Source organism: Octopus sinensis, linkage group LG6, assembly GCF_006345805.1.
Source record: "Octopus sinensis linkage group LG6, ASM634580v1, whole genome shotgun sequence".
Taxonomy (NCBI): Eukaryota; Metazoa; Mollusca; class Cephalopoda; order Octopoda; family Octopodidae; genus Octopus; species Octopus sinensis.
The window spans coordinates 78,115,280-78,131,149 of record NC_043002.1 but is presented as its reverse complement, the minus strand read 5'-3'; the positions used below and the strand labels follow the sequence as shown (position 1 = coordinate 78,131,149).

The 15,870-nt window shown below is 32.0% G+C and overlaps 1 protein-coding gene across 28 annotated transcripts in view; it reads right to left on the bottom strand.

Annotated features, from left to right (window-relative positions):
- LOC115213074 (LIM and SH3 domain protein 1) overlaps positions 1 to 15,870 on the bottom strand; it is a 170,360-nt gene that overhangs the window by 67,578 nt on the left and 86,912 nt on the right. For all 28 annotated transcript variants that reach the window (XM_036504051.1, XM_036504052.1, XM_036504055.1 and 25 more), the window contains exon 3: positions 12,736 to 12,820. In XM_036504051.1, coding sequence (XP_036359944.1) covers positions 12,736 to 12,820 — 85 coding nt within the window. The remainder of the gene's footprint in view (positions 1 to 12,735; positions 12,821 to 15,870) is intronic.

Here is a 15,870-nt window from a genome sequence, read left to right as displayed (position 1 = left end):
AAAATTCCCTCAATGCCAAGGATAAAAATAAATCTGGAAAAAAAATACTATCTTTATACAAATGAGAAATAAAGTGTAATACAATAGCAATACAAAAGAGGGAAAGATAACTCTGGGGAGCATTTTACACACTGAATGCAGAAGGATTTCATACTGCTATTTTAAAATAGCTGGTTGGAAAATTTCAATTAACTGACATTATCCAAGTAATTTGGAAACTAAAATCAATAAGGTAGATAACTCCAATAAGATCAGTTGATTGAAATTTTTGGACAATGAACACAATATACAAGAGAGTGGATCTTTAGCACACCTCCTACAGGAAAAGTAAATAAAGTCAATAAATAAACAAACATAAAAAATAATATTAAATAATGAATTTGTAAGGGAGAGGAAATCAGAAGCTGAGGTATTCAACCCCCCACTGCCAACACACACACTTTCACTACCACCTTTAAAAAAGAAAAGAGAATTCAAAATAGTTTTTTTGTGGATTCTACTCGTCTTATCAAACAGCATTATTTACAATATAACGTAATATACTGATGGGTCATTATATTACACTATAGTATAATGTATATATAATAATATATCTGTCATGCCTGGCCCTTGTTCATACCTCACCAAGTTGGAGCACCTCTTCAAATTCTTGTGGAAGGGATAAGTTCCGTTGGTGAGGCGGTCCATCTGCTGCCAGCACCCTCTACATGGAGGGTTGGGCATGCCATGGCTAATGATGCATAGACATGCAATGAGGCCATGGCATCTCCAGATATTCTGTCTAAACAGTGAAGAGGTGTGGTTGGCATTTGTCAAACAGGCCTTTCTCCAGCTCATCTCCTTCACTGAGCTGCAGTCCTGTGTCAAGAAGAGACCCAGACAGGGTGAGTGGCATCTGGAATGCTGCCAGGCACTCACTGTCCTCTATGTGGTGGGAAAGTTCTATGGAGGGTTAGTGGTGGGAAAGTGCGATGACACACTCAAAGAGATGCTAGGTGTCAACAAAATCAAACTGACCAATCAAACTTTGAAAACTTTAATAAGTAAACAAAGATAGAATTTATTAATTTAAACCAGTAATAATCAGATTTGTGTTGTATATCTGAAAGGGCATTATTATTGCCAAATATATTTTTTTATATCTTTTTTTTTTATATATTAAGTGAAAACTTCCCAGAAGCCAACACGTCTCCTACCTGCTGATTGTCTTGGAAATATTTAGTACTTTTCTAGCACAAGATATTTTAAAGACAATCTCCAAGTATTTGTTTTTACAATAAAAAAAAATGGCATTAAAAGTGTATATACTCTAGACAAAAATATTTTCTCAATATAATAAAAATAAAAAACAAAATGACCAAGAAAAATGTATGTATTAGATAGTATTTGGTAATGAAACATTGGCAAGAATATTAAATAATCAAAAGTTGAACTGCATTTTGATCCACTTGTTGCACAGCATAAATTCTATAAAGGTGTAGAGCAAAGTAGCCATATAAGGAGTTAGCAAAAACAAAAAAAACAGAATTTAAACTCCAATTCAGTAACTTAAAAACTCATGATTGTGCAACAACAATCTTGTGCAAATATAATAAATCCCGTTAAGAAAATAAAAGTTACTCTTTTTGAAAAGGGGGAGTGAGAGAGAAAAAAAACATTACATTGGGCGAAGCTATGCTAACACAAACTTCACACACACACACAGACACACACACACACACACACTAAACTGAAACACTTTAATAAAAAATAGTTATACAATATTTATAGAAATTTTAAAATATAATAGTAGCAAAAATATTAAATTTTGTAAAATCTAAAATTAAAGTCACAGAAATGTCCTCCTCCAGAGTGCTTAAATCTGCTATGACTTCCTAATCTACAATAATGAAGCTTATGCGTTTAAGTGAGATGTCGCCAATAACTGAAATACTTTCAAAAGCAAAGGAAAAAACTATATTTACAATAATTCTGCAGCATTACCATTCTTAGCTTATCATCTTGATCAAATAATGAGAAAAACAATTATATAAACAATTTGAGAGGAAATAACATGTTAAATGCTTTTCATTCTTCATATACAATATATATATATATATATATATATATATATATATATATATATATATATATATATATAACAGAGAGAGAAAGGGGTTTAAAATGTTTTTCTAACACTATCTAATAATAAAAATTAAAAAAACAATTCTGCAGACAGTTTCAGAAAATTAATGTTATCATTAGTTTATATATAATCTCAATCAGTATATTACAAATGATGTGTAATGCAAACACAAAAATTAAAGAGTACTCAATAGAACAAATAGAGTAAATATCACCATTAAATGACTGCTTAAATTGACTATTTTCCTCCATCACTTCAAGTTTCACACTGAACAGCAATCATCAGATAGTGTATCAGCTGAGGAGTATCTTGAGATATTCGTCAATTGATATGCTATTCAGAGATGATTGTCACCTAGCATGAAACTTGAAGTTATGAGAAAATAGTCAACTGAAACAAATATATATATATATATATATATATATATACACACACACAGACATAATAATAATGATATTAGGGAATATTATTCCAAACTTACAGGGAAAAATTCTATCTAGTAATACTAAATCAAATTTCACAATATATAATATGTATATAAATTAGAAAAAAAATCATCTTTTATCAATTCATTGTTGAATTGATAAAAAGTGGGTTTTTTCTAATTTATATATTTTATATCTTTATCTTTCTTTATCTTTTACTTGTTTCAGTCATTTGACTGCGGCCATGCTGGAGCACCGCCTTTAGTTGAGCAAATCGACCCCGGGACTTATTCTTTGTAAGCCCAGTACTTATTCTATCGGTCTCTTTTGCCGAACCGCTAAGTGACGGGGACGTAAACACACCAGCATCGGTTGTCAAGCAATGCTAGGGGGACAAACACACCCACACATATATATATATATATACATATATACGACAGGCTTCTTTCAGTTTCCGTCTACCAAATCCACTCACAAGGCATTGGTTGGCCCAGGGCTATAGCAGAAGACACTTGCCCAAGATGCCACGCAGTGGGACTGAACCCAGAGCCATGTGGTTGGTTAGCAAGCTACTTACCACACAGCCACTCCTGCGCCTATATATATATATATATGTATATATATATATACATAATCTTGTTTGCATGTAAGGGACTAAAAATATAAAATATTACAGTATATGCAAGGAAGGATTTAAGTAATGAACATTAGCTATTTTCCAAAACTTAAAAAACAAACTATATCTTGACTTTTTGTCTGTCTTTGTTTGCCTGTCTCCCTCTCACACACACACACAGACATTGCATAACAATACAACTTTAATGACTTGGCATGAGCACAAAAAAAAACCAATGATGTCCACCATATTAGCTTACTTCAATTAGATGCAATCAAATTAATAGCATTTAGTCTTTACCAACTCACTTGGCTCACTAAACAAACAAACACATTGAAAAGCAAACAAATACATGACATCATTTTGTAGCAAAAACAAATTTATTCTTTGCATCTTCTACTACCCAAATAAAATGCATTTTATTTCACACTGTATAAGAGGCAAGAAACTACTGTAAAATGATGAAACAAAAGTAATAGTGACCAATATGCGATCAGCTTGAAATTGTATCTAATTGTTAAATAGTTAGGTTAAAATCACGATTGAAATGACTCATTAACATAATAGACAGCAAACATTGAAGGACATAACCTTGTACTAGGAAGACTGTCTTTTTGCAAACAAAATGCCATGCTAATACAGATAATTAGATAAGTGTTATTAGATGTACATAATAGGTTCTATCTACATTGTATCCTCACTAATTTCTTTCTGGTAGACATGTCACTAGACCATTTTAGAAACCTACTTATATAGGTGCAGGAGTGGCTCTGTGGTAAGTAGCTTGCTTACCAACCACATGGTTCTGGACTCAGTCTCACTGTGTGACACCTTGGGCAAGTGTCTTCTACTATAGCCTTAGACCTACCAAAACCCTGTGAGTGGATTTGGTAAATGGAAACCGAAAGAAGCCTGTTGTGTGTGTGTGTGTGTGTGTGTGTATGTGTGTGTCCATCATTGATTGACAACTGATGTTGGTGTGTTTACATCCCAGTAACTTAGCAGTTCGGCAAAAGAGACTGATAAAATAAGTACTAGGCTTACAAAGAATAAATCCTAGGGTCAATTTCTTCAACTAAAGGTAGTGCTCCAGCATGGCCACAGTCAAATGGCTGAGACAAAGGAATAAAAGAACATTACAAGACATGATTTAGTTAAATTACAGATATCAAATACATGAAATGGTTTTTTTTTAGTACTATCATTATTATTATTATTTATTCTTTCTATCTCAGGTTTTGTTGTAACTCATGGAGTCTTGCATGCATAGTGGGCTTGCTGCCTGCAGCCAAGGGTACCATGCTATCTGTTCTTTGCAACTATCTAATAGTTTCCTGATTATTCTAGCCGTGCCAAGTAGACAAACCTTTTGTAACAGTTCTACTGGGCACTCTATTCTGATTTCCTTTATATTCCTCGATGCCTTCTGATACTGTCCCAAGGAACGAACAATAATTGGCACTATCTTCACCCTCTTCATTTTCCATAGCCTTGCTCTTTTGTACTTAAGAGGATTGTATATATCTATTTTTCGCCTGCCTGCTTGACTATTCGTGGATCCAAGGGGAATGCAACATCAACTATATGGCACAGTCTGTTATACTCTAGCACCTGATCTGTTTGGATTGGAAAATCAGAGATGATTTTGCAGGTCTTTGACTGTCACTCTCTGTAGTTTGTGCTCATACTATGTCTTGCTTCTCTCTAGCCCCACTTTGTGCACAGTTTCCAATATAGCATTTTGCTACCTCATCATGTCACCACAACTCATTATTATTATTATTATTATTATTATTATTAAAGTGGCTAGCTAACAGATTTGTTAACATGTTAGACAAAATACTTAGCAGGATCTCTTCCTGCACCTTAAGTTACGAGTTCAAATCCTGCTATGGTCAACTTTACATTTCATCATTTTGGGGTCTATAAAATAAAGTACCAGTCAAGTACTGCAGTTGGTGTAACTGACTTCTACTTCCCTCGAAATTGCTGGCCTTATACAAAAATTAGAATTATTATTATTATTTGATTTGCTTTATAGCCAGAAAGTTTTTTTGACTTCAGTTTCATCAGAAAGAGCATTGAAAATTAGAAACATTAAAGAGAAAATTAGTATTGATTTCATTTAAATACAATTCAACTATTTGATTGATTTAATGATCTAATTTTCATGCATATATAACAAAGTTGTATAAAATATGCGACCAAAATATCAATGATAAGACAGTACCACTTTTAAAAAAAATTAGAGTATTAATAGGTTGATCAGATAGATTATAAACCTCTCTACTGAAAGTATATTTTAGTCATCTTTTAGTCTATGAGCAAACACACTTTGGGTTATATGTAGAGTTTGGTCCCTAAAAATGATTGAAGAATAGAGCAAGTGAAGCTTGGTGTAGATAGAAATAGAAAATTGACAATAATGTGATGAACCTATATTGTTTCAGTAATAATTCATCTCAAAAACAAAGGCATAAAAGAATGGTGCAATCAGCCTCAATGGGATTTGGAATCTTAATGTAAAGGCATATTTTCAGCACTGTACCTATCCTACCAGCCACATGTAATAAATAACATAAAATCACACATACATACAAAAGAGATGGGATGTCCAGGTAATTAAAGTAGTACACAAGAACTCAATGTTAAAAACAGAATATTGCATATGAATGAATTATTAGATTCATTCATAATATCTGTATTCACAAGACTGTGTTGGCCTCTCACACCCAACCTACAATGTCATTCTGAAAACAATCACATCATCAAAATCTCTGAGTTACAAGATACAGCATGATTAATTCAAAACAATATGAACAATTGAACACTATATTTGACAGTGTAATCTGAATACTAAAGGATACAACAATACTTTGTGGAGGTTGCAGTTACCATACAATAATGCCTTTCAACAAATATTACCACAATCAGTTGTTCAGTATCATCAATGAGTAATTAAAACAGTGAACATACTTAGAGTTAAGATTTCTGCTGTCACATATGGAACTAAACCATGAATTATGTCTTTTTATAACACTGAGAATTCAAATAGTTGCATTTATATAATACAAAAAATATGCAGTAGCCAAATAAAAAAAATATTTATTCCATTTAGTTTTATTTTGATGCATATATACATCTAGAAATTTACATAATATTGAGGTCTCTTTCTTTCTTTTGTTCTCTTACCGTTTTTACCAATATATATATATATATATATATATATATATATATACATATATAGACATTATTTCATTACAAGGTTAATTCTAACATCATATACTTTAAACATTCATTCTATATAGAACAGATTTCTTATAAAAGGTAAGAAAGAATCAACTCCCATTTTAATTCTGTATATATTTTCTGTTTGTATTGATAAGATTCTCAATGACAAAAATCTTTTCAGTACTCTGTTTATAGATTCAAACATTTTGAGGTAAAAATATCTTTTAAAAAAACCCACAAAAATGTAGGTTTTAGGTAATCTAAGATGGATATCTCTCATCAAGATAATTTTTGCAGACACCTAAATATTTGATAATCTATAAAAGCAAATGATATCAAACTTTCCCTTAAAAAAATCTTTTCAGCATTTGCAGAAGCATCACAACTGCATTAGAATTTTGTATGAGTAAAATTAATTTATTTTTGTTTGCTTCTTTCTTATTTTTTTTTACACAGTTCAATCATGCTAATTGTTACTTAATTCTAGTAGCAGTTATCAAACAAAAATATGCATCACCAACTTTAAAAGCAAAAACTTATTAGGATGAATAGGGATTTGCTTTCAGCTGAGTTGTAGCAAAAGCATTTGCTATTCATCATCATCGTCGTCGTTTAACATCTGCTTTCCATGCTGGCATGGGTAGGATGGTTTGACTGAGGACTGGTGAGCCAGAAGGCTGCACCAGGCTCTTATCTGATCTGGCAAAGTTTCTACAGCTAGATGCCCTTTCTAACACCAACCACTCCAAGAGTGTAGTGAGTGGTTTTATGTGCCACCGGCACAAGGGTCAGTCAGGAGGTTCTAGCAACGACCACGCTCAAAAGGTATTTTTTTTACATGCTACCTGCATGGGAGCCAGTCCAGCAGCACTGGCAACGACCATGTTTGAACATTGTTCTTTTATTTAATGCTATCTACTGGTTGAAAGCTAGCTTAAAACTGAAGAATTAAAAACTTTAAATGTTTATACAACCTCCTAAATTGAGTGAACCTCCATGAGCCCTACTTTTCTTAATTTAGACATTATTGTAAAAATGCATGTGAACTGTGCATGAAAATAGAGTTCATGAACCAACCAATTCTTCAAAAGTGATAGAACAATCCTCAGAACCCCTAAACAATTTGTTCATTTTGTTTTTTCTTATTTAAATCCATCTTTGACATTTTCTAACACACAAAATGTTGTCATATGTAGATTTCATACAAAACACTGTTGATGTCTTGCATATATTACTGATACACAGTAGCCCAAAAGTCATGCTATCATTCAATCTATATTAATAGGTAGCACAAGTTTTGGGCCACCCTGTATTATAAATATTGATGTTAGAACACTGAAACAAGTGAATGTAACCTTCAGAAAACGTAGGATTTAAGACTGGGTTTATCTTAAATCATACTCTGGAAAATGATACCATGAGATCACACATACAATTGTGTAGTGGCGCTAATAAATATATTCCTAAAGCTCTAATAGGTCATGATACCACAATGTCACTTTGGTATAAACATTTGCATAAACTCAGGAAGGATGCAGACTGCAAATAATTTTGGGGCTGTAAAAAATGATTATTCTACTCCCTATTATGGCTCTCAACTAAACTGTGGGAATCAAGGACCTGATGAAACTGGAGTTGATTGTGTCAGCTGCACGAAAAATTTAGGTTTTAAGCACAAATATTACTAAAAACACAAATATCATGTTTCCATTGAAACAAAAATGACTTTCTGTGAAGACAAATGTATTAATGTTTATACTCTAAAATCAGAAAAAGAGATATTTGAGACAACAAAATTGCAAATACATAATAAAAATGATAAAGTAAATAAATATAACTTTTTCTTTCAAATCTAAAGAATAATCATGGTAATGTTAGAAACAAATGTATGAAACTATTGTGTATTTCCAACAGTGTGTAAACAAATGAAATCTTGAAAGTTTCCTGCCACTGTTCCCACTCTAAAATAATCAATGGATTTTAAAATGGAGGAATTGTGATTCAATAAATACATAGCAAATTTGAATAAGTTCAAATGTAGAGAATTTTTGTAAAATTTGAAAATTTTATGAACTGATTTTAACTAAATCAGACTGCCATTTGTTACCTCGGATTCTAGTTTTTATTTACAAATTATATCTCTTCTGATTAAATAGCAACCCCTGACATTTAAAAAAAAATTTAAATAATGATTTATTTGTTCATCTACTGTTATACTTGGAGGAGATGGTCATATTTTGCCAATTAAAGATAATAAGCATTATATGTTTCGTCTTTATTTCAGCTTTATTATTATTTTTGTTTCTTTGTCAAATTTGTGTCACACATCCTGTGACTCTTTATTCCATGTGTGTCCTCTTGTTCTGCTTATCCCATTTTCCGCTCTTTCATCACACATTCTGTGACCTCTTCAGTGATTCTTTATCCTACTTATCCAGCTTAGTTCATTTTTTATTGAAAATGGACTGAGTAGGACAAGAGGAGACATATGGGATAAAGAGTTGCTGCTGAAGAAGTCGCAGGGTGTGTGACAAAAGAGCTTTGACAAAGAAACAAAAATAATAAAGCTGCAGTAAAGATCTTATACAAGGCACAAAGAAGCCAGTACCATTTTCAAACAGCAAGATTTCGCCTGCAACCATTACCATACACGAGACAAAAACGAGATCTTGCCTGCAACTATTTTTTAGGGAAAAGACAACATTTTCCCTCTCATTCTTTTCACACTGATGCCGAGCAAGACTTCGAAGCCAGGAGCTCACAGTGGACTTTTGTCCCACTGTGATACCATATGCATTGTCTCCAGAGGTTATTGAATCTCGTGTGTATGGGAGAGAAGGCTAACTACACACAGCTGTGAAGATGGTTACTGAAAGCAAACCCCTTGTATGAAGCACCTCTGAATAAACAGTTATTGAATTTACACCGCTCGTATTTCCAGCTCCTTGAATCAACAGAATAATTATAATGGAAGGAGATATCACCAAAGTATCATAAAAACCTTCCTTCCATTGTAGATCAAATATATAGCATGTGTGTGTGTTTAATTGGCAAAATATTACCATCTCCATGTATAGCAATATCTGTTTCAACACACGATTTCACATCAAGAACCATGTGAAACAAATACATAAATGTAATATTAAATAAGTTGGTCATCAGCCATTTATTAATCACAAAAACAAAACTAATATAAAAAGAAAATTAATAAATAAATTGATAATACATTAAAATTAAAAACATTAAACATATACTTAAATTAACATATTAGAATGTTAAGTAGTGTAAGTAAATCCTGCATGCAAAGCATGTGATCCAACACTGCTATGTCTGCTCTCACTAAACAAAACAAAAAAATAATAATAATCCTTTTTAATGATGATTTTTATCTTGGACGTAGGGTTAGATTTTTATGGGGCAGGTGTGGTCAATTTTATTGATCCCTGTATTTTGGCTGATATTTGGTTTATCTGCTCCAAAGGATAAAAAGTGTAGTTGGCTTCAGTATTAAGCTCAGTATATAACAGCATTGTTTTTTTTTTCTCTCCTCACTAGACTATTAGCTGTGAGTTAGTTATAATCACAGACTTACAGCTGTTATCAATTTCCTTTTTATCCCTGATAAAAGCAAAAAAATGCCCAGATAATTAGAGAATAAAATCTACCTCCTATAAATGTTTTAGAAGCAAAAACTTCCTCTACTTTTATAAAAAGTTACATTGTACATAAAGAATATTACATAAAATTTATGAATCCCTAAAGAATAAAATAAAATAAAGTTGTTAAGTTAAGAAAAAAAATGGGAAAAAGCAAGACACGTGGAATGAATATTTAACTCTAAGTTTTATAAAGACAGTGTTTCACACGCAGACTATATATAAGGCAAAAATAACATAGTGGGGGTCAATTACTAGTGTCTTCTGGGACATTTGAAGGACCTAATTAATAAAAGGATCTATTCAAGAGGAAATTACTAAATTACTTCCACTTGCAATTTGATGCAGTTGGCATTTCGAGGATGGATCCAATCAGACTGGTTGTAAAACGATAGAGATACTCATGGGACAATTCTTAAAAATATTATACTGAAATGAAGAGATAAAAATTCCTCTGAAAATATAGATTTAGAAATATATCAAAAGAAATCATTAATTCAGAATGAGAAACAGATGAATAAAGAAGTCTCACATATGCAAAAATAATAATGTGCTCCCCAATAAATTTCATTCTTTAAAACCAAGAAAACAATAATAAAGAAAAAAAAAATATCATAGAAGAACAAGACATTAGCAAAAAAATATTAATCTACATAAATTATATGAATAATAAATAGAACAAAGTATTTATATCAGAAGTCCTTTAATTTTGATTAAGATTTAATTACTTTCATTCATGGAGACAGAATCAACAAAAAATAGAACTTAGAAAAAGAAAAAGAACATTTCAACAAATAACTTGGGAGGTTTTACTTGGAGAGATTGTTAAATATATGCAATTACATTTAGTTATGTAGTCATATTTAACATATTCTTATGCAGCTGGTCATGGAAAGACAATATGCTGCACAAGTTATCTTGAAAGAAGAAATAAACTCCATGTCCAAATTTACATGAACATGTTAAATATAACTATATAAACTATATTTCATTCAACACTGCTTAATGCTCATCTAATTAGTATGCAATCATATTTAAATGAACATGCTTACACAGCTGGTAATGAATTTAGGAATGTAGGTTCAATTTTTACATGGTTTTTAGCAAATTTCTTTTCTTTTCCATCCTTTTCTCTGTGTGTGTGATCTTTTACAGGGGCATCACCATGAATTCTTTTTAGTCAAATAAATTGACCCCAGTATTTATTTTTTGTTAAGCCTGATACTTATTCTAGCAGTCTCTTTTGCCGAACCACTAAGCCATAGGATGTTAAGATAGCAGCACCAGGTGTCAAGCAGTGATGGGGGACAAATACAAACACACACACACACACATACATTATATAAATATATATATATATATATATATATATACACACACACACATACATATATGATGGACTTCTTTCAGTTTCTCTCAACCAAATCCACTCACAAGGCTTTGGTCAGCCTGGAACTATAGTAGAAAACTCAGAACCATGTGGTTGGGAAGCAAGCTTTTTACCACAAAGCCACAAATATGTTGTTTTAAAACATTCTCACTCTTTAATAAAGGACAGTAAAATTAATTTCTCACTATCGTAAGGACTTAGGAGGTATTCGCTACACTGAGATTCATATATATATCTATATACCTATATCATCATCATCCGCTTTCCATGCTAGCATGGGTTGGACGGTTCAACTGGGGTCTGGGAGCCAGAAGGCTGCACCAGGCCCAGTTTGATCTGGCAATGTTTCTACGGTTGGATGCCCTTCCTAACGCCAACCACTCCATGAGTGTAGTGGGTGCTTTTTACGTGCCAGACGAGTCTGGCAAACGGCCACGAACGGATGGTGCTTTTTACGTGCCACCGGCACGAGGCCAATATATGAAAGATATATAACATCCAGAGAGCTAGGTGGTATTCAAGAAAGTTGAAAACTAACTTTCATTTAATATATTCAGCTTTTAGTAGCTCAATCATCTACTTATATGTACACAAACTTCCAAGTAAAATATAATAATTCTAACATCTTAAATCAATTTAACTGCATATATTTAAAATGCATGTGTGTGTGTGTGTGTGTGCGCGCGCGCTTTGAATTTAACAACAAAATTTTTTTTTTATTTCCTAGGAAACACAATTAGAGAATTTTTTTATACATTATTAGAACAGGAAAAACCACCCTGAAATAGTGAAATAGAAATTAATTCAAGTTGATAACATGCCAACAAGTTATTTATTATTTTCTGAGTACTCATTTCCTTTTTTTTTTTTTTTCATTTAATTAATATATGTCATGACCATAAATTTACACAAGAACCATTGGAGACAAATTTCATGTATCTAAAGTATTCTAGAATTCAAAATATAAACAATAAAAAGAAAATTCAGGTATAGCAAAAAAGCAATGCAGATACTAAATGATACTATACATTTTATGACCTAAATAAACTATATTAAGAAAGCATAATTTAAAATAGGTTGTTTTTTTTTTTGTTTTTTTTTTTCAATAAGAAAAAATTACAAATTTAGACAAATCAATTAATTCTATAACTAAAAGTTAAGTTGTGTGTTTAAAAATAAAAAACATGGCTGAAAAAGATGCTTTAATATTACATAGATAAGTTTCTTATTAAAAAAAAAATGTTATTTGAAATTAAGATAAATAATTACAAACAATAACTGAACCAACTTACACTGCTTTGAATTTTAGTGTTTGTAGCTATCCTCCTGTTTTCGGGAGTATCGGCAACTGAAGTAAATTTCGTAGTAGGATAGTGCCTGAGGAAGAAAGAAAAGCATAAAAATTATCTGAGAAACATTAAGTTTCCAAAGAAAGCTATGATCTTCAAATCTACAAATTATTCACCTGTTTCAGCCGTGAAAATATATTAACCCTCAAACATTCACATCATTCTGTCAAATGTCATGTTTATTTATTCACATTGTTTTGAATAATTAATTACATATTATCTCACAGCTTTGTGATTTTGAAGATGTGATCATTTATTTTATAGCATGGTGTTGTAGCATGTGTGTGAGAGGCCAGATCTGGCCAGTTTAAATTACAATAAAATACCTGCCATGCCGCCATTTATCTCGAAGCTTCTGCTTGGAAGTTGCTTGTTCTATGCCAACCTACAAGTGGCCATCATATTTTGATTCTGTTTTATAGTCAAATAAAGCTCTCTGTTTGCAGATTTCTGTACTTTGTTAAACCCTGCATGCTTCTTAAAATCCCACAAAACACACATTTTCATATTTCCTAATCTACAAAAATTCAAACAAAACGTCTAAGTGGCTGAGACCAAAGTGCATTTCACCAAGTTTCTTTGGTCCCTCATTAGTATCAGTAGATACTCCTACTATTGTTGCTCAACATAGGGTTGGCTTTACTGGCCACTGTTATTGTAATGAACACAGGCCTTATCAATTATATTTTGAAAACTTTTGCAATCTAATAGAGAATGAAGACCACTTAACTACACTGTTGTTACTGGCTAACAAAAACTCCCTAAACATACCATGCACCTAATTCCCCTGAGTACCACACCTTTCTAGATTAATTAGAGGAACTGCATGGCATCATAACTGCCAGTCCTTCCATTCCATAAGAAAAAGAAGAAAAAAACAGCATGCATAAAATCTATGTAAAATTTATTTAGTAGGCCAGACTTTCTAATTCTATTTAATGTTTGTCTGATTGCTTAGATCAGAGCAAAGCCACTTACTATTGTTGAGCATCTTCACCTCATTATAACAATTGAATAGAGATATTTAAATTATTACATTTACTTTGGCTAGACATAGATAATTGAACTAACCTCCTGTTTTGTTTAGTAACTGTATGAAGCTGTAAAATAACACTCAACACAGTATAGTAAACTCACAAATAATAGCAACCTTGGGGATTTTAAATGCCATTATTCTGAATTTCCTGTTGTCGAGTAAGCTTTGTTAGTCTATTTATTATGCAAATAAAAATGGGTACAGTAAATAAGAGTTACAATATAACGAATACTACTTTATTACTTGTTAAATACAAAGTTGCGGGTTGGTGAGGTGAAACTTTAAAAAACTGCAAGTGTAAAGAAATCAGCAAATAGCAGTTTTCTTCATTCTCTGACAATGTTAGGCTTTGGTGGGTTTTTTTTTACCATTATTCAGGATATTATTTTGCCCTGACTGGTTGATGATGATGATGAATGTATATGATAATTTTATTCTCTGCAATACCCACCATCATCATCATCATCATTTTTATGGCCATTTTTGAATTTACTTTAAATTTTATAACTTAGCAAGAATGATAACAGCAACACACACACACATTTAAAGGGGGTTCCATGTAGTCTCCATTGACCAGATTCCACTCACTGGTTCATGGTCAAATTCTGGTATAGTGGAAAACATTTATCCAAGATGCTCTACAGTGGAATTAAACCCCAAACCATGTGGTTGTAAATCAAATTTCTTAACCATACATCCATATTTGTGCCCAACTGTTGCAGATAGGTTTCTCAGAAAATGTACAACCTATTGTCAAATAAAGAAAATAAATCTATGTATACAATCAACCTGGAGCAAAATTAACTCACAACCTATGAAATGAGAGCTTGATTGGAAGAATTTCGCCATCATTTGATCTCATTCAATTTCTTGTTTTCTTGCTTTCCTTTTACCTGACTCTTTTCATTATCAAACTCGTGAGATATTTGCATTTTATGTTCTTGCTCTCCTGTATACATCAAACAGCGCTTTTCATGCTCAAGAACTGGTTTATTATTGTAAATTACACTGCATATCATACACATTCACAAATTTCAAAACAAATTTTGAATGCTGAATTGAGGTCTTTACTCTCTGTGTTGTGTATGTGTGGGGTGTGGCAATGTGGAGCATGTGTGTAAAGATTGTTGGTAAACAAGGAATTTCTGGTATTAATGTTACTTTCTGAATAAAAATGGAAACTGTAAACATTGTTGTCATACTAGTTAGATATTTTGAAGAGAAAAATTTTTCTTTTTAAATAAGGAAGAATAAACTCTCCACCCCACCACTACCCCAAATAAAACACATTGTAAAAAAAACTATAGACTCTCAACAGAATATCTTAACATTTCATAAGAGGATGTATGATTGTAATTTTCTATAGAAACCCAATGACCAGATATTACAAGGAGTAACTACATGCATACACACGAACATAGTGTTAAAGTTTGTTCCACCATGAAAATAGTTATAAACTAAATTAGAATGGCAGCAAAGCCTGAAAGTCCAAAGAATTGGCTGTTTATTTGAAAGGAAACCACTAAAACTAGAAGTAGAAATGTAACCTATTAAATACTGCTCAGATATTTCTCATGACAAACATCATTTTAAATGCAATGTAAGTGGTCCTTAGCTACAAAGGTTCTAATACAGTTTAGACATCATTAGTGTGAAAACACTTATTTTAGACAGGAGGAGAGGGTCAATGAGTGAAATAATTTATCAAAGACAACCATTTCAATGGCATAATCTCTTAAAAATACACCGGATAGTCATTTCAAAATTATTTTTACATTTCAAATGTTATTCTAGCTGGAGCTATTGACTCAGCATACATGATAGGAGTTGTTAAACTCGATGTTTTACTAACTTTTATTTAAGCTGTAAAAAATTAAAAAATTTAAAAAGCGTCTATGCTTCTATTAAAATATATTTGCCAATGTGTTTCAATTAATCTTGAAAATAACCAACAATTTATCAGGACTTAGTAAAATAATTTTGTCACTATTAGGCTGATGTTTCTTGCATTATTAGGTCAGGTGTTTCTAGCTAAATATGAC